Here is a 20,537-nt window from a genome sequence, read left to right on the forward strand (position 1 = left end):
GAAGTCTCCCTTCTGAAGTGGGGGGGGGGGTCCACCACTGACCACCAGGGCTCTTTGCATTATATTATCTGCTTATGATGTTCATTTTCCTGAATAGATCTAATATGGATCAAGTGGATTAGGATAAAAAACTCAAGTGAAAATAGAAGAAATTTAAGTATAGATCTCAGCAAGATCTTCTCATATTTAGGAATTTCTACATTGGGTCAAAGATCACACACACACACACACACACACACACACGCACACCAGGGAAAACAGGGTTCCACAGGGCTGCGTGCCAGCAGCTAGTTATGATGCTTTGTCTAAATCATTTGACCTCTGGGGACTCTGGGTTTTTGCTTTTGTTTTTAAGTATTTATCTTTAAGAAGGGCCCAGAGATCTCTCCCTCCAGGAGAAAGTAGGCGCCAGTCCTTTGCTGCAGGAGGAAATGGTGCTGATTCATCAGGGCAGTTCCTGGATAAGACACAGTGATGAGGAAGAGGGTGGCTACAAGGGACAAAAGGAAGTGGACCATCCCCTCTGTTTAAAGAAAACAACAATCAACGCAGAAGAATTCCATCTACTCATGAAGCCCGATACGGATCAGAATGAACACTTGGATGTTTACTCATCTTGGGGTTCATATTGCTTTGATGAGCTGATTTATTCATGAACCAGGAATACCACTGGAGTCAGAACCCCCACTCATGATTACCCCCCAGAGCTTCCTGATGGTCCAGGCAGCTCTTGTGCACTCTGCTCTTACTGATGGAGGGGCATTTTCCTGGCTGGCAGATACTTGATGCTTAGCAGATATGGAGAAAATAGAAAAGAAAATAGAAAAATTATGACAAAAAGCCCAATCAAAACATCATGCTTCATTTGCCATTCTTTAGGGCTTTTTTTTTTTTTTTATGGCTTAAGCAGGATTTCTATCATCTACCTTTTACAGCCTCCATGGGGTTATTAAAAAAAAAAAAACAGGAACTAAAGAATGATGTTCAGTTGAAACCATGAATAAAATAATGTGAAATGAATATATAAAGTAAATTTAGACATATTACTTCTACTACAAATTTTTTAACTTTCTGTTTTGAAACAAATTATTTTACATATTCATACCTTTCCTCATTCTCAAAGGGTCTCAAGGCAAAAAAGAGGGGTGCAAATGACATTTCTAAAGTACTGCCAACTGGCCCACCACCAAAGCAAACATCCAGTTAGCACTAAATGCTGACTCGCTTCAGAGGCACCGCGTCATCTTGGGGAAACACAGAAGAAATGATGAATAGTTCAGATTCAGATGGTGATGTGCCTTCAAAGTAGACAATAGTCTAGCAATCACGGATGAATGGCTTTGTCAGGCCTTGAAAAGTATTGACCTTTCAGATTATGATAAAATTCTCAGAAATTTCATCAAGATATTGTATGGTGAGCCTGCCCTATTAGCCACTTTTATAGACCCCATTAATAATGACAAAACGCTTTGCTACATACGTATTTGAGGCAATTGCTAATCATAGTGGTAGTAACAATCTGTGTCTCTCAGGCTGTGAGTGTGTGCCTGTGAAAGTGAGTGGATGTGCGTGTAGGGTTGTGTGTGACTCTGTGAGTGTGTGTGCCTATGAGTGTGCATGAGCAGATGTATGTGTGAGTCTGAGCATGTGTGTCTGTGAGAGTGACTGTATGCATGTGTGAGGGTTGTATGTGAATCTGGATGTGTATGCCTGTGAGTGTGTACCTATGAGCATGAGAGGATGCATGTGTGAGGGTTGTATATAAGTCTGTGAGCGTGAGGGGATGTATGTGTGAGGATTGTGTATAAGTCTGTGAGCCTGAGGGGATGTATGTGTGAGGGTTGTATGTGGATCTGTGAGCGTAAGGGGATGCATGTGTGATGGTTGTGTGTGGGTCTGTGAGCATGAGGGGATGTATGTGTAAAGGTTGTGTGTAAGTGTGAGCATGAGGGGATGCATGTGTGAAGGTTCTGTGTGGGTCTGTGAGCGTAAGGGGATGCATGTGTGAGGGTTGCATGTGGGTCTGTGAGCGTGAGGGGATTATGTGTGAGGGTGTGTGAGTCTGTGTGTGTGTGTCCTTGAATGCGTGTCTGAATGTGTGTGTGTGTCAGTGTGAGAGTGTATGTGTGGTGTTTTCTCGGGATCAGTGGGTCCAGTCCTTTACACAGTCACATGTTTTCCGTCGGTGGGAACCTCAGGGTGGCAGCCTGTGGAGTCTCCGTGGAAGCTTCCAGTAATCCCATGGAATTACCTGCTAATTCATACCTGTCACTTTTTATAAGTAGCAGGTGAGGCGAGAGCGTTCATAGCAGGCTTATGTCTCCACGGGTTTCTTTCTCACCGTTTAGAGACTACATGTAGGACTCCTGCACCAGGCATTAAGCACATCACTCGGATCTTCCTACAGTGAGCAGAGGATCTTTAGGAACTGTATGCATTTCTGAGCAGCCTTATGTGAAGACTTCCGTGTTTTTGAATATTCAAGTTTTTAAAGCTTTGAAAGCATCGAGTCCGAAGAACTGCATTAACCACGTTACCCTCCGTACAGCTCAGGTGTTGGTGGGCAGCATTAGCAAGTATGAGTGATGTGTGAAGGTACGGATGACACAGATGAGGAGCCGCCACTGGATTCGGGAAATATTTCCAACAAGAACAACAGAACAATTTCAGTGTCACGTTGCCTCTAGGTGAGTGAGCTAAGTAAGGTGTTTGGTTTCACCTCATTCAAGACGCGGAGGAGAAACCAGAATAAAACACACACGGTGATATAGCCTGGTATCGGGTCAATAAGAGGGACATTTTACCAATTTTCATTGCTGCAGTCTTTATGTCTCTGGGGTGTGTACAGGCTTTTGGGGGGCACAAGAGGGTGGAGCTGCCAAAGAATTGTCTATGTAGGTCTGTCCGTCTCTGGGGCTGGCTGTGCGTTATTGGGCTTGCGGCTCTACATTCACGTGATTGTCCCTCGCTCACTGGTCTCAAACACCCAAGAGGGCAGACGCTGCATCCTCTGTGTCCAGCATGAGCCCAGCACAGGGTAGGTGCTCAGTTAACGTGTCTGCCTCGGGTCAAGCCAGTGAATCTTTACAGAATGGCTCTAGTTGCTGGGTGCTGGGTGAGGAGCTACACTCAGCATCAAGAGGAACCAGGTCTGGTCCTCAGCCTTGAGAAGCAGGTGGAAGCCTCCAAAAACTGCTCTTTGTTTAGCAGATGAAGCTTATTTAGCTAAGTGTCTTTCTTCCTTTGTTCTGGCCATTATTAGAGCCCTATGTGTTCTGTTTACCTGGGTGGGGACAGCCACCTGCTTGGAGGGCAGACTCAAGTGGCCCGAACAGGGGTGGGACATACCTGGGCCTCTGGCTGTGTTTGCCCAAACTCAGAAGTGAGCATGCACCAGGAGGCCACATGCAGTCAGAGGGGTTGAAAGAAAGCCCAGGCGGGAGGTGAGGCACGGCCCCCGGAGCAGGGGTGCAGGAGGTACCTGGGGACAGGAAAGGGGGTGTGGGCTATGCAGGTGTTGGGATGCAGGCAGTGAGCCGACCTCCACAGCTTCCCTGTGCAGGCCGCAGTAGGGGGGGTGTTCCTATCCTGCTCACAGAGGGGGGCTCAGTCTGGTTCAGGAGCACCCACCACCTGAAAGGCATCACCACCCTCAGACACACTCTCCCTGAGAAACTTCTGGCCCCAATCTCTCCACGAACTGAGAGGATGACACTCTCACTCATTCTTGCCCAAACAGACAGAAAGATTTTGTCCTATAACTTGAAACAAACAAACAAACAGAGAAGCAAGAAGGAAGAAAGAGAAACAGAAAGAGGGGACGGAGGAGAACAAGACAGAAGGAGACAAAACAGAGGGTCTGGGATTGAATGGCTCCTCTCGAGGAATAACAATACTCCTGGCGAGGTGCTCCTGAACCCTCTCATGGGTCAACTCCAGGGACTGAGCAAGTTTCCCTGCTGAGTTTTATCAGGAAATTGGAAGAGGTCAACCTTTTAGGATACACATCACATAGAACTTTCTAGATCTTGGTGTGGCCTGCAGAGGCTCTGCATAGATACTCCTCTAGGAAAGCACATCTATGCCTACATATCTCAAATGCCACCCCTCTCCGATGCCTCAAATTGCTTTTTTGAGGATACATGATGCTTCAAGCAGCTGAATACACCTGTGAGCACATAACATGACAGGTAAGAAGAGAGAGACATGGGGAGAGTGGGCAATTGTCCATTGATAAAGATGTGCCCTCCACACCCTGAAACCCATATTAGGAGCGGGGCTCTGCTAATCCCACCAGGCATCCTTTGGGGCAAACTCATATGCCTTGTTTTCATCCTCTTACCTCCATCCATCAGGTTGGCCCAGTAAATGACTCTGAACCCCTGGAGAATTCCATTCAAGGCTTCCTTGGAAAGCGTGGACCAGGATATGGATATGCTCTCTGGCGATGTTGCTATGGCTTGGACATTTTCAGGGGGGTAACTCGGCACTGAAATTAAATAATTAGAGTCTGTAATAACTGCGGGTGGTTTAAGTGGCAAAGCAATACCGAATAGGCAATATTAGTTTAACACGTCGATATGCAAGCAAAAGAAAAAAGTCATACTCAATCCACAAAATTAGGGAGAAAAGGTGAGTTCCACTTCCCTATACAAATAGTATGATAACTCTATAAGGTAACATGAGTTTGCACATCTGTCCTAGTCTCTCTTTCCAGTTTAACTGGCTCATGTTGAAGAAGGCTGTCCCGGGACTGAGTGGAGAACACTTCTGATCTCAGGGCAGGCGTAAAAGGCCTTTACCACTCTTGTGACTGTTGGAAGTTACATTTGCTTTATGGAGGACTATGCCCTCTGTATTTCGTGCTATCCGGCACATAAATCGGAAGCCTAGCTATTGAAAGGTGTTGAAAAGCAGACAAGAAGTCGTAGCTTACTCACCACCCCCACCCCGGTCAGCCCCTCTTGCAAAACTGTCACCCTCTGCTGGAGGAAAGAGAGCAAATGGGCACAATGGGGGCTGCTTGTTTTTCACATCGAGTTTATGCAGATCTTGAATGCTGGGGCTCAGAGAAGAGACCAAATAACAGCAGAACCACACACACCAATGAAGAATGAGCACTGAGGTGAAAACCAAGGCAGATGTGATCATGATGGCAGAGATCATGATGCTGGACAGAAAACCCAGTGTTCAGGTTTCTGGTTTTCTAAGGCTTCTCTCCCTGTAAAAATGGTCACAGATTATGGAGGCAAGTCACCCTGTGCCCCCTCAAACCTATGATCACCTGGCTAACGGCACACGAGGTCATTGTGGTGCAAACTGGCTGCCTTAAAATCTACACGCAGTGCTGCAATGAAGCAGGTATCTTATCTCTGCCCCTAACGTGGGGTCTCTGGACACAGGGCTCTCCTTTGCTTTTCAAGCACAGGATCCTGCACGTCATGGGAGAAGGTGAATTAATTCCTCGTGGTCACTAGGCGGCGCTCGGTCACTGTGAGATTTGCTCCAGGAAACCTGCTCATTCCTTGCTCTTCTCCAGAGTGCTTGAAAATAGAAAGCATTGGAAAGAAAGGAAGGATGGAAGGAAGGAAAAAAGGAAAAAAGGAAAAAAGGAAGGAAGGAAGGAAGGAAGGAAGGAAGGAAGGAAGGAAGGAAGGAAGGAAGGAAGGAAGGAAGGAAGGAAGGGAGGAAAGGTTGGTTCTCCTCCTTAACATGATTTGGAGAAATTCTTAGAAAATCAGATTTCCACATTCTGGTCAGGCTTCTGCAGTCCTAGGGAGAGACTTGGATGCACTCGGAGAAAAGCCCAAATCTCGTGCTTGGAATAAATGAGATGCTGCAGAGGGAACGGATTTGGGCTTTGCAATCAAGCTCTGTCAAAGGCGAGGCCCACTCTGTGCAGCCGGCGAGGGAATTAAGACACACTTTCCTGGAACCCCCATCCCCCAGGCCTGGCACTTTTGTCACTGCACAGCCAGCACGAGCCAGGCTGTGGGGGGCCAGAGGGACATCAGCAAACCTCTGAGGAAGGAGAGGCGCGAGCGGCGGCCACCAGAACCTACCATCCTCGAGGGTGGTGGTGATGATTTCCTGAGAAGAAGGTCCCGTCCCGGCCCGGTTGCAGGCCTGCACCACCAGGCCGTACTGGGTGAACTTATTGAGGTTGTCGAGGGTGTAGATCTCACTGTCCCCAGTGGTGTCAATACTGATAATGTTGAATTGGAAGTTGCCCCCAGTGCTGTACTCGCGGTAACCTATTTGGTAGCCACGGATAATCCCATTTTGCAAATGTTTCTTGGGAGCCTAAGGAGGAAAAGAAAAGCAGACAGTAAGGAATTCTCGAGCAACACCAGGACGGGAAGCAGCACCCACTGCCTCTCAGGGAAGCAGAATAAAGTGAGATGGTCATGGAAATAGTAGCAGGAGGTGTCCTAGTGGGCGTAGAGTCAGGGCTGCTAGCCATGAACCCAGGCACAGCTTGCTGTTGGCCAGGTGCTCTCCCTTGGGAAGACTGAAACACCGGGGGCATTCATGTTGCCTCAGGGACACCGGCCATCATCCAGGGACACTGCTCTTCACACCTCACCAGCAAAATCTCCTGAGTTAGAGCTACTCTGCCAGCTTGTTCGAGGTGAGGGGGGAGCAGGAATGATTTTTTACAAAAGGGTCCCTGCCCTTGTGGAGCTTACACTCTAATGGAACGTTCCAGAATAGAGTTGTTTCCAGTTGAAAGCTGCATGTGGAAGGAGTCTGCCACTGACATGAAGGCAGAAATGATTTTGGAATCATTTCATGGTGATCTAAATGGGGCAGGGGTGAGGCTATAGTCAGCTGCTCTCTGCTAAGGACAAAGGGTCTTCTCAGTCAAAGACAGAATACTTTAGCCGGTATCTTGGACTTTTAAAAGAAACTTTTCAAGTATAACACAGCAGCAATGCTCTAAAGTTAATAAATGTTTTGTAGACTTTCAGGCAGTCAAGAGGTATGTGTGTGTGCAAGTGTGAATGCATGAGTGTGTTATGGCTGTGTGCGAGTGCATGTATGTATGTGTGTGAGCAAGTGTGTTGTGTCTGTGCATTTGTGAGTACATGTGCAGATGTGTATGTGTGTGTTATGTCTGTGACATGGGTGTATGTGTGTGAGCAAGTGTGTATGTGTGTTCTGTCTCTGTGTGCATGTGTGTGAGTACATATATATGTATGTGTGTAATGTGTTATGTCTGTGTGTGCATTTGTGAGTACATGTGTATATGTATATGAGTGTGTGAGCATGTGTATATGTGTGTCGTATCTGTGTGCATGTGTGTATGTGAGTGTATGAACATGTGTATGTGTGTTGTGTCTGTGTGTATGCGACTAAGCAAGTGTGCATGTGTGAATACGTGTGTATGTGTGTATGAGCACGTGTATATGTGTGCTGTCTGTGTGTGCATGTGTGTAATACGTGAGTGGGTGAGCAAGTGTGCATAGGTCTTATGTCTGTGTGTGGATGTGTGAGTACATGAGTGTATGTATGCAAGTGTGCATGTGTTACGTCTGTGTGTGCATGTGTATGAGTACGTGAGTGTATGTATGCAAGTGTGCATGTGTGTTACATCTGTGTGTGCATGTGTGTGAGTACATGAGTGTACTATGCAAGTGTGCATGTGTGTTACATCCGTGTGTGCATGTGTGTGAGCATGTGAGTGTACGTATGCAAGTGTGCATGTGTGTTATGTCTGTGTGCATGTGTGCGAGTATGTGAGTGTATGTATGCAAGTGTGCATGTGTGTTACATCTGTGTGTGCATGTGTGTGAGTACGTGAGTGTATGTATGCACGTGTGCATGTGAGTACGTGAGTATATGTATGCAAGTGTGCATGTGTGTTATGTCTGTGTGCATGTGTGCGAGTATGTGAGTATATGTATGCAAGTGTGCATGTGTGTTACGTCTGTGTGTGCATGTGTGTGAGTATGTGAGTGTATGTATGCAAGTGTGCATGTGAGTACGTGAGTGTATGTATGCAAGTGTGCATGTGTGTTACATCTGTGTGTGCATGTGTGTGAGCACATGAGTGTACTATGCAAGTGTGCATGTGTGTTGTCTGTGTGCATGTGTGTGAGCACATGTGTGTATGGACGTGTGTGTCTGTGTTTCACCGCAAACCATGGATTTGGATCTCTCAGAGCCATGAAAGGCTTCCTCTGCCCGGGAAGCGCCAGGCGCCCATCTGGAAGGGGGTTAACCCCTAGGAAACCACAGAGAGTCTCGAGTGTGCAAGCGTCCGGCTCCGGGCAGTGAAGGCGCGGACAGCCAGGCAGTGGCAAACTCAGCGGTTGGAAGAGGCTGCCCCGTGGGCTTGGAAGCGTGGCCAGGGCCGGCGACTGGGAGGTGGGCAGGGCGCGGGGGGCCTGCAGAAACAGCGGGGGGAGTGGAGGGTGCCCGGCACACAGCCCTGAGGATCGGGAGCGGCTAACAGACAGGGCAGGGCTGCCGGATGGGCACGATTCGAGCCAGCGGGTCCACACAGGGGGCAGCAGAAGGAGGCTCCAGGCAGCACTAATGAATTTCAGCCAATATTTATGCATTGCCTAATATGCCCCCCGCCCACCCCCGGGGATCAGATGGCGCCCGCTGTGTTTGGGTGTTTGTTGGTCTGAGCTGTACAGGAGCAGGAAACTCACATTCTTAAAAGCAAGCTTCTTCATTTCTGGTTTTCTTGGATTGGAACTGCTTTCAACAACCAGTCTGACTTCACGCATGTACACGGGTCCAGTGGGGATCCATGAAACAGTCCCGTAAATCATTACTTTCTGCGTCAAGTTGGCACTGTTACACCCTGACATGACGGCTTTTCTCTTTTTTACAAGCAAATCTCTATGCAATCTTGTTTTTCCAGTGATGAGTTATGACTTTTCACTTTGTATGAAATCAGATCTAAAGATCTTAGATTTGGGGGGTACCTGGGTGGCTCGGTGGTTGAGCACCTGCCTTGGGCCCAGGGCGTGGTCCTGGTGTCCTGGGATCAAGTTCCATATCAGGCTCCCCGCAGGGAGCCTGCTTCTCCTTCTGCCTGTGTCTCTGTCTCTCTCTGTGTCTCTCATGAATAAATAAATAAAATCTTTAAAAATTAACAAAAAAATTTCAAAAAATATCTCAGATTTTGAAAATTTGAATTCCGAGGAAATTGTTTTACCACAACCACTGAATTTGCATTTATGCCATATAATTAATAAAATTTATTTCCCTGCAAGACTTATCTATAAGTCAAATTTAAAACAGATATTTTTATGTATTTAGTTTTAAAGATTTTCTTTATTTATTTGTGAGACACAGAGAGAGAGAAGCAGAGACACAGGTAGAGGGAGAAGCAGGCTCCCTGTGGGGAGGGGAACCTGATGCAGGACTCCATCCCAGGACCCTGGGATCACGACCTGAGCCAAAGGCAGATGCTCAACCACTAAGTCACCCAGGTATCATGACATTTTTCTTATTTCACATAGTTTTTAAAATTTAAATACAGTGACCCAAATATAAATGCTATATCTTTTTTAAGATTAGTTTATGCCCATTAAATATTCTAGTTTTTCAACTGGCTCCCTGTATAGCGTTAAGATCCTACTAAGGATCACAGTGTGGTGGTTATGGCATCAGGTCAAGAAGCAAGTGAAGGGGGTAGATGCAAATGCCCATCAGAAAATGTTCACATAAAAAAATTAAAAAAAAAAGAAAATGTTCACATAGAGCAGCAGCTAATGTAGTTAAATCTTCCACAAGGAGAGGGACTGCTTGCTGACTCCTAGCATCTTGGGTTTGGGGGATTAATGATTTGATCTGGTTGCACACGTAGGGTGGAGAAGACTTCTTTTTTCCCCTCCCACGGGTGAGAATACATTCTAACTGGCTTAATTATGATGGACATTTTTAACCAAAGAAACATTTAACAAATCACATGAAGAGAAAGTATTGTTTTTGTGCACAAAAACAAGTCAAAATTCTAACTATGTCAGGCAAAGTTTAAGTTTTATTATTATTTTGTCGGCTGGACAGATTTCTACTTAGGGATGTGTTTACATTAAAGAAATCCTTGAGAACATACTGAAAACTCAGATTTCTTTTTAAAAGTACATAAATAGAGGAGTTTTATACATTCAGTATAGGGAATTTTAGGGACTGTGGCACAAATTGCAAAGGGTTTTGAGAGTGACCCTGGAGACTGTCTCTGACTTGAATGGACAAGAAACCAGCGGTGACAGGGTGTATGGAGTAGTCTGGCAATGGGCCTCATGTCATCCCATGGGTATCTTTTACTTAAAACGGGTTTTAGATGATGCTTTAAACATCTGTGCCTTGGAGTACGCACTTACCTGGGATAAAGGTAGGTGTGTGTAAGGGAGAGATCCTAGTGGGGAAGACAGTTTTAGAATACAATTCTCTAGCCGTTAAACAACATCAAATTGTGACTGACACAATGGGTCAAAAATAATTATTTGTTTCATGAAACTAAATGAATGAAATTAATAGTGGAGTAGGAAGAAAAGAAAAAGAGGAAATCTGGTAGAGATCCTGAAGATACTTTGAATCTGGGTTGCAGATACCGGAGACGGCTAATGTCCTAAGAAACCACTTCAATCACGCCCCCTTCTCCCCACATCTCAGCAGTAACCATTGTGAGATTTAAGCCTGGCCGCAGTCTTTCCAGGGAAATGTCCCTTGGATGTTCCCTGGTGACCTAGGATTCTCTCTGGCTGCTTCAACAAGCATGGAAGTCCCAACTTTCTTGTGTTTTCCCATCTCATGAAAGGCCTCATCAGAGACTGCCTTTCTTCCTCCTCTATCAAAGCCCAACGCATTCTTCATAGCCAGCTCAACTTCCAGCTCATCTGCTTCCTTCAACTGCCTGCATCCAAGGAGTTCTCTATCCTCCAGGACTCCGCCTGCACTCACTGATTCACCATCAGCTCGGCAACAACTGACCACTTCCATCCTTTCCTGTCGCCACTATTCCATATTGAATGTCTGCTTTCCGAGGACTTGATTGCAAGCTCCAAGTGCCTAAGGATTCTCACAGATAGGTTTGAAATCTCACCCACTCACTTGTCCAAAACAGGCCTTCAGCACAGTGGGCATTCTCAGAAAATGTTACTGTAGATGCAGAAAAGAATGGTTTTGAGCATATATGGGGCACAAAAATAGTGATGGGTAGAAATGACATCAGTTGCAGGTTTATAATCTGGGTACAGGGCTAATGAGAACAGTTTGAAGATAGAAGAGATGCCCAGACTCCAGGCCCATGATGTAGCTGTTGGTCAGAGGCCTGGACTAGCCAATACAGAAGGATCTCTCAGGGGTACCGTGCGACTCAGACCCAAATTGAGAGCTGGCTTCCATGTGGTCGCTCAGCATGGCGGCTCATGTGTCAGGATGAGAGACACAGGCACGACTTAGAGGGGTCCAGCTTCATTTCTCAGACCCCATCAAGGGAAGAAAATAACACCTGGAGAGCCAACTTACTTGGACAATGTCATCCTTTTTCTTTTCCTTTTTAAAACAGTGATTCTAGAGTTTGTTCACTTGTTCCGGGCAGCTCATGGGTTACATGTTTTTTAGAATAAGGATCATTTAAGCCAGACTCACAGATTGACAGCAAATCTCACTTGGCAACCAGTCCTCTTAATACTTAATAAAGGAAGACTTTGGAGGGTAAGTGAATGGAAAAAAGAAAAAAAGAAAAAAAGAAAAAAAGAAGGAAAGTCTAAAGTTCACTGTGTGTCACTGAATTCAACAATCTGAGGCCCTTTCTTTGCTGGAAGATGCTGTTATTTACAGACCACTCTGATTCACGCATGTTCTGTTTCTATCTTCTCTCAAGCCCCTTCGAGGGGACTACAGTTCTGAGAAAAGCCCTTCTCTATCCACTATTGTGTTTCCCATGTAGGGGTTAATTATTTTTCTGTGTTGAATACTACTCTTCCTTTCATTTACCTTTGGATCCGGTAATGAGCCTGGTTTCTTTCCATTTGTCTCATTGATCTGCCATCTGGGGTGCTCTCTCCCCTGTCTAGCCCTGGCATTTTTTTTTCCTCCTGTAGTCTCTCTAAACAGCCTTCTTTCATCCCTTCCAAATGTCCTTCCACCAGCCTCTGCCCCCCACCCCCCAACTCCCACTCCCTTTAAGAAACTGTCTCTTTTGATCTCCATGACAACAGCAGCACCACATCAGTGTATGTGCGTGGTGTGCCATTGCCTGCATTGCATGTGTCCGTCCAAATGAGCCTTGGAGCTGCCTGTGGTGGATACAGAGGTCTTTAAAAAGTTGGTAAAAACAGGGGTGTGGGAACGCTCACAGCACCATCAAGGACCTGAGTGATTAGAACAGGCCATCTCTTCTTTAGGAAGCCACCGGCCAGGTCCTGTTTCTGGCACACTTCCCTCCCCCCTGCCCAGCACAGGTGAATGGACTGTGCTCAATACCAGGATTTGCCCGCTGACCAACCGGGAGAGCACAAACCTCGACTGCAGGTTCCTGCACTCCAAGAACACCCACCATATTACTCGGTCATGTTGAGTAACTCAGGTGAAAAATGAATTGAACATTTTCCTCTCAGGTTCCTCCAAATTCACTTAAAATGTAACCTGTCCTCATTCCCCTTTTATTACAGGGGGTTGTGGACTGTCTTTCTTATCTCTGTGTACTCCCTCCACCCCCGTCCCTGTTCCCCAACATAAATAGCAGCTACTTGGTAAGCCGGCTCAGGGAACAGGATGCGTTCAAGTGAGCAGTATGCACAGGTGCCTGTCCTCTGCAAGGGGAGGCCTGAAAGTGAACCTGTGATGAAAGTAGAACACGGCGCTTGCAGGGCGGAGGGCTGGCACAGGGTAGCATGGAAGGGGAAAGGGGCAGGTGCCTTTTCCCCTTGTGGCAGAAAGATTCCCAGAGAAGGGGCACTTCATCTGAGCCTCTAGGAAGAGCAGCCGTTGCTGCGGAGGGACAGCCTCACAGGCATGCAATCAGCCTGCCCCACAGCACTCGGGCGAGATAACTGGAGATGCCACTAGAAGGAATAGCTCCAAGTGAGCCTTCAGAAGGTTTCAGCGGTGACCGTGGGGGTGGGCATAGAAGGTGGTGGGTGGTGGTGTGCAGGAAGCTAGGGAAACCCCCGGGGGATTCTGGTGCACGCTCAAGTCTGAGAACCACGGTTACCATCTTGGGGCGTCATTACAAGGTTGAGTATCGGCCTCACTTAGGATGGATGACGTAGTCCAAAGCAACAATTGCACGTTTCCAATTTTTCAGGTCACTAATAACCCGTCTTCCTGGTCTTTTTTTTTTCAGAACAAAAAGGAACAAATGCAATGACTAACAGACCTTCATGGTCCTATGAGTGGCACAGCAGTGAAGGGGCTGTGCTGCGGGGGGGGCCCGGTTGGGGGACGAACAGCTGCCTTGCTGGATGGAGCCCTGGTGGAGCAGCTGCTGCAGGTGCATGGATGGTGGGTTCTGAGGAAGCGGCGCCGGAGTGGAGGGTGCTCCCATCATTGCGCTGGAGCATGTTTGCACTCCTGGACCTGCCCTTCGGGCTGCACTAAATACAAAGGCCACACCATAGGTCTCCTCTGAGGGGCATGCACGGCGACTGTCCACTGAGCGGCCAGGACAGAGTGAGGGGCCACATGTTATGAAATAAAGTGGACGGATGATCTGACCATGAGACGTGCTCAGAACACAGCAGCTACTGAGCCCAGGTCTGAGAAATTAAGGAGGAATGATGGAGCTTTGAAAGATGCACACTAGTGAGAGGCCAAGAAGTTGACTCAAAGCTGGTAGTCACTGTGTTCTAGTCAGATCTGGCAGCTGGGGTGGAGGCGGCGGCCAAGCGTGTGCTTGGAAAACACATGTAGAATTATAGAAACAGGCTCTCACAATTTTATGGGATGAAATTGAGGTTAACTATTACATAACAGGACTTTATTTAATTTCTAAAGTGTGGGGTGGCTCTCACTTTATTCATTCATTCATTCATTCATTCATCCAACCAACCAACCAGCCAACCAACCAACATGTGGAAGAGCTACTCTTGCTGGGCGTCCTCTTGTTTCTGAATTTCTCTGTTCTTTGCATCCCACACTGTCTGGTAACCACACACCAGCATTTCTCAGCAGCCTTAAAGCCTTATCCAGTGGTTTCTGCCAAAGACCTAACAAAGGAATTCATAGCACATACATAGACCCTACCTGGTGTTATATGTAGCAGCTCTGAGAGCTGGTCTCCTGAATATCTCATATTTAATGTTCAGAGCCTCTAGATGTCTCGATGTTTCTGAGAGACAGAGTTGGCCAGAAGAGTGATGGCCCATAGTGTCCCAGAGTCTGGGGGTGGAGTACAATGGAGAGAAGTAATGCAGAGAGTGGAGGTGCCCAGGTTCGGGGCAAGGAAAGAGCAGGGAGACAGTGGGAGGAAGACCTTTCCACAGGCCAACAAGAGGTGTAGGCAGGGCCCAGCCAGGAAAGAATGCACCTGGAGACTGTGTAGTTTTGGGAGACAGTCTCACCTGTATGTCTAGACACTGTGCAGGCAATAGGGATGTGGAGGGAAAGCGGTTTGGGTTAGGATGCCAAGAAGGATGTATACTAGTCTGTGAGCATAAGGCTGGGATCCCAACTGTTTAGTGGTAGCTGAGTGATCTGAAAAGACTTGGTGCCTCCTATGCAGACTGAAGGACACAACCTACAGTAGCTTTTACTACGTGGGGGATGGCAGGGTGGCCATGGAGATCTGGGGGGCACAGCTGGTCCAGATCTGCTAACCAAGTGCAAAAGGCAGTGTTTTCAAAAGTATTAGAGTCTTTGTAAAGGAATGGCCTGCCTCAGTGGTATGAAGAGTTGCTGCTGTCATTGTCTTTGTAACTTCTGAAGGGTAAGGTCTGTCCTGAAGGACCGAAGAAGATCTGAAGTTCAGAAGGAACTGCTGAATGAAAGGAAGGCTTTAACTTCACGCCTGGAAAGAGCCCGTTGGTGCTTTAACTCTCTGTTCAAAGAGCCAAGTAACAGGAAGCTCTTTGTGACGTATTCCAATTGCCCGTGGCCGCTTCCCGGGTGTTGTCGTGTTCAGTAAAGCATGGTTGACAAACTTATGGTCCCAGGGCCAAGTCTATTTGGCCATGTCTTCTATATGGCCCTTAGCTAAGGAGGTAGGACACAGTGTTGTAGACTGAATCAACGAGTAGGGTGCAGGGTAGAAATTCCTGGGGCGGGCTGGGGTTGGAGGTGGGGTAGGTGGGAGGTCAGCAAAGGTGGAAGGCGAGGCACCTCCATGAGCGCAGAGTCAGATGGAGGCCAGGGTTTGGGCTGGGTGCTTGATGGCTGTAGTGCAATTCTTGCTGGGATGGCAAAGTTCTAACCCCTGTTCTATCAGAAGAAGACCCGCAAGGCCTGCATCAACGGCAGACTTTTGGTCATGGATTTACTATCTACCATGTACACTTTATGTCATGATTGAAGCCGAGAGTGGCATTGTTTCCATGGAGCTATTTACCTTTGTCTCTTATCTGTGCTTGGGTAATGAAAAGCTTTAGCCCCAACTGAAGGGATTTCAGGCGTGAACACTCATGAATGGATAATGGAGGAGAAGAGCATTGAGGGAATGTCCAATAGGATAGGTTCTTCTGTCAGAAACATGCTATCCTGGACATGAGATACCCCAGGGAGCACTCTGGTTCTCAGAGAGGGGATGTGCCTGACACAAGCCCAAATGCAGAGAGAGCCTCAGGTCCTGTACAGAGCCCCGGGGGTGACACTGCTCATTCTCTGCCCTCATACCTTCCTCTCTTGGATGACTTCCAGACATTCATAGCAATATGCCTCCTGATTTCTTCTGTTATTTATATAAAAAATGGGGCTCATTGCCAGCTTCAGATTGTAACTTTCAGGGAAAAACAAAAATGACAATATATCTTTAAAAGGTAGAATTGTTTAGTTTCCTATATTCCTACGATTACCCTAAGCACACGGCACTTTTATTTCACAGCAGAAGTTAAAATTTTCAAAAGAATGTGCTCACGGGAGGAATGCATCGCAAGAGTCACAAGAATGTAAAACTAGTTTTCAAAGATTTTAATACAAAGAGGAGCTGGCTTTTAAAAAAATTATGGGGGACACCTGGGTGGCTCAGTGGTTGAGCATCTGCCTTCGGCTCAGGGCGTGACCCTGGGGTCCTGGGATCGAGTTCCGCATTGGGCTCCCTGCATGGAGCCTGCTTCTCCCTCTGCCTGTATCTCTGCCTCTCTCTCTGTGTCTGTCATGAATGAATAAATAAAATCTTAAAAAAATAAAATAAAAAAATTATGGGAGGTTACCCTGAGGTAGAGTTAGTTCATTACATCTTAGTGCATTAAGTTAAATGCATTTGTATTGGTGAAATGAATCTGAAAGCATACGTTGTGTTTTTTCTGTTCTGTTTCATGTTACCATGAAAACAGAATGTGGAAACTAGATGCAGAGAAGTGTCCTACAGCAACTGGCTCATGCTGTCCTGGCTGGAGTTCTTCCTGAAACAGACCACAAAGAACTTTGTCCAGCCTGGTTTTAAATGATAAAGGCAACATCAGATTTCTTCCTTTGCCTTAGGAGACAGGTCCATGATGTAACAGGTGTCATCTGAGGTCTATGACATTCTTGGTTGGACATGTTTTCCTTTATTCGTTTGATTTTTCCTTCTAACACCTGTGCTCATTTACTAACTTATCTACCTTATTTGATTTCTTTGATGAGAAATGTGTTATCAGCAAAATGGCTTAATGAGTGCTCTCTAGGAAAAGGAGGCACATAAAATATTGTGTTTCTACTCACTTGCTCACTTGATGGATGCCAATCAGCTCATTTATAATACTTCGCTCCAAATTCACTATAACTTGAATTTCTGGTTTGTTCTGTTTAAAATGGAGTTAGCATTTCATGAGAATGAGTAAAACTACACCTGAGACAGTTTTATGAGTATTTTTCTTAAAATCACTACCTGCCCATCAACTATTAGGAATTAATCAATTATTTAAAATAAAATTTTTATTTATTTATTTATTTTTTGTCAGACAAATTTCACAATATTTACATTTACTGGGGTGTACTGTTAGCAGGAAGGGCTGTGTCATCCAGAGCCACCAGGGTGCCAGCATCCAGGATGAAGATCAAAATGAAGACTGTCATTCAAGGGCCCAACCTAGAGATGCTACAGTGCCCTGATGTCCTTCATCCTCTCTGTTACCCAGTCAGTGCTGAGAGATGAGTGGGGAACATAATACTCAGGCATTTTTGGAACAGAACTAGTGTAAAAGGGTTTGAGTTTCAGTAAAGACTAACTTGCTTGGGGTCATTTCTATTAGGTGTAGAAATGGGAGTAATATCTAATTTTCCTAAAGTCTAGGGGCACCTGAGTGGCTCAGTAGGTTAAGCATCTGCCTTCAGCTCAGGTCACAATCCCATGGTCCTGGGATCAAGCCCTATGTCAGGTTCCCTGGTCAGCAAGGAGCCTGTTTCTCCTTCTCCCTCTGACCCTCCACCTGATTGTGCTCTCTCATTCTCTGCCAAATAAATAAATAAAATCGCAAAAAAATTTTTTTCCTGAAGTCTACTCCAGTACTTTTTATATTATTTTATATATTATATTATATATTCTTATTATGTGTAACTTGTAGATACTTTTAACTTATGTTGATCCTACTCAATGCATAATGAAGTGTTGTCCAGTGATATTTTTGTATATACTCTTCATTTTTCACTGAAAGTATTATATATTCATATATATATATATCCCCATAAGATTTCATAGCAAAAATTATGCACAGTGTACTTAATAAGTAATCTTCAATATTATTCAATCATGAGCAACTTTTTTCCTGATGTCCCAACTTTAGGATGTAATTCACTTGTAAAATGTGATGTTGATGTATCAGACAAAGAAAGACCCATGACTGGTTACCAGTAAACGTCCAGAATGCTCTTTTAGTTATGACCTCACAATTCTTACGCATTGTTCTTATTTGCATTTTGACAATATGTTCTCTGTCAAGGCAAAAATACCATCCATGCCTCCTGACTCATTGTAGCCTAGCAGTTTAGAATCTAACAGCTCTGAAACAGAATCACGGAAGTGCCTGCTCTCTGACGTCTTGCATTGTCAGCTTCATCCAGGCTCAGTGTGAAGCTTTCAGAACAAACCATCTGAAAGGACTTCCAGCTGATGGATAGAGATGGCCTGGGTCCTAGTCCTTAGTCCAAGCCCAATTTGTGTCCTGTCAGGGTCAATTAGCTGGAGCGCTACACTGGGATGTGCCTCCTATGCTGAGTCCAAGCCAACCTCTCCAGCATGCCTGGTGTCAGACCTGGACCCACACTCCTGGCGGCTGAGCAGCCTTTGGAAAGGTGGCCAGCATCCTTTTTTCTGTCCTCAGGGGTTGGGAACCAGGAGAATTGCCTGCTTAGGTTGGGAGGCCAGCCAGGACCCTTTGGGCAGGCTGGCTCTGCTCTGGGAGAGATAACTAGGGTCACTGGTGAAAGCCAGTCACATGGCTAAACCAGGAGGGCTAATCCAAGGGATAGATGGAGAGAGATGAGGAATATATGTCAAATGAGGCAAATAAGCAATGAATGCTTTTATTAAAGGGATTTGTATATTTTATACATGCACAAAAAAGATGGGAATTGAATCGGAGGGTTTCCAAAAGAAAAGGTAGCCCCTCTTGATATGAATATTTTAACATGAATGTAAACAAAATAAATACCTCGTGTATTCATTTAACAAATATTTAAATATACTTCTGGGGATATAGTGACCAAACAAAAACAAAACAAACAAAATAAAAATATGCCCTCTACTCTCATAGAGCTAGTCAACTGTCAGGAGAGAGAATACTCCTCGGATATGTGGATGACCAAGAGGTTTTGAAATCAGTTTGAATTTTTCTTCTCTTGTTAGAGGGGAAAGAGGCTGCCGTGTTAATATGAGAAGGTCTGACGGTTCCTTAAATATTTGTAAGACATGTTGGTCACTGGGATTTTTTAATAAAGCTGCTGTAAATCCAGCCCTAGAACAAATTGATTAAGAAATGTAAATTTTGTAATTTTTCCTAGCCTGAGGATTAAAGTGAGAGTCAAGGAATGAAATAAAATTAATTTCAAGCCAACCCTTTTGAGTTTCAACGGCTGTTGGAAAAAGGGATGTTGACCTACTACTCCAGCTATGCCAAGGTTAAGTTTACATTTGGAAAGAAAGAGAGAGGAGGGAGAAATTACATTTTTTTCCTATTTTCTCTAATATTAAAGTTGAGTAAAATTTATAACATGAAGTTAGAAGGAACAGGACAAGATACTAATATTGGTTGAACTTACTAAGCGCAAGCCACAATCTTGGCACTTCATGTACCTTAGCTTATCGGTTGCTTAGAAACTGGTCAGAAAACCTCGGAGGGTCCTCAGTCTGACAGTCCGAAGCCCCCAGATTTCAGGAAAATCCCTCCAATGTCAGGAGTTTGTACAAAACCCGGTATACCCAGTGCACAGATCTAATGGCATAATGTATGCAAAGTTGAGTACCATGCCTGGCTGGGGGCAAAAACTCAGAAAGACTGCTTTCCCAGGGATCCCAGCCAGGAAATACTATTCTAGAAGACAGTCCTCTTCCAATGTGGCATGCCATTTCCTGGGTAGAGGGATTTATTTATTTATTTTTATTTATTTATTTTTATTTTTATTTTTATTTATTTATTTTTTGGGGGGTAGAGGGATTTAGATGCAGGAGTCAAGAGGAGCCTGCAGTTTATTAAATCATTATGATGAAGGTCACTGGCAATAACGCAGTTCTGTTTTTAAATGACAAGCTAAGCCACTTTCCCACTGTAAGAGCTCATCTGGGAAACATAACATATTGCAATGATGCCTCAATTAGCTGGAATTACTGGGGATTGTGCAGATGTGGTGTTTTAGTTAAAAGTAATCTTTGGATTACTTAAATTTAATTAAATCCCTAAATATGCAATGTTCAAATTTTATGGAAATAGGTATCCTTTGGCAACATTGCTCATTTTAAATAAAATCCAGCCAGACGGTTTGATATAGAGCGGCCAGAAAGTGGCAAAATCATTTTCAGGACTTTCTCCGGAGTCATCAGTCGGACAACCATTTTTAGCACTGGAATATTTAAACAATTGAGAATTTCATAGTTTTGGGATAGTGTATGGCTCTAAAAAAGACTCCTTATCTAAAACAAAAGGAAATATTTACATCAATAGGAAAAAAAAATCTCTGCCTTAAATTGCATCCTCTTTAGAAATGTTTTGAGATACTTAGTAATGTTAAATATTTCGGATACTTAAGGTTTTATGTTATGACCACATGCAAATAGCAAGCAAACTGCCCTTCATTTGTAATAAAATGGGATACATTGATTCTGAGACTGAGCAGAAGAGAAAGTGGCAGACACTGTTCAAAAGAGGCTTGTTCTATCAATATTTTGACACTTAAGGAAATAGACCATAATTTTCTGAAAAATCAAAGAATTCTCCTTT

General features: G+C 45.1%; 1 protein-coding gene across 3 annotated transcripts in view; it reads right to left on the bottom strand.

Moving 5' to 3' along the window:
- DSCAM (DS cell adhesion molecule) overlaps positions 1 to 20,537 on the bottom strand; it is a 729,459-nt gene that overhangs the window by 93,453 nt on the left and 615,469 nt on the right. For 2 of the 3 annotated variants that reach the window (XM_038581531.1, XM_038581532.1), the window contains exons 17-18: positions 6,063 to 6,303; positions 4,343 to 4,489 (exon numbers count right to left, since the gene is read on the bottom strand). In XM_038581531.1, coding sequence (XP_038437459.1) covers positions 4,343 to 4,489; positions 6,063 to 6,303 — 388 coding nt within the window. Of the gene's footprint in view, positions 1 to 4,342; positions 4,490 to 6,062; positions 6,304 to 20,537 lie in introns of those variants that run through there. The other variant, XM_038581533.1, reaches the window with a different exon arrangement.

Source organism: Canis lupus, chromosome 31, assembly GCF_011100685.1.
Source record: "Canis lupus familiaris isolate Mischka breed German Shepherd chromosome 31, alternate assembly UU_Cfam_GSD_1.0, whole genome shotgun sequence".
NCBI classification, from domain to species: domain Eukaryota; kingdom Metazoa; phylum Chordata; class Mammalia; order Carnivora; family Canidae; genus Canis; species Canis lupus.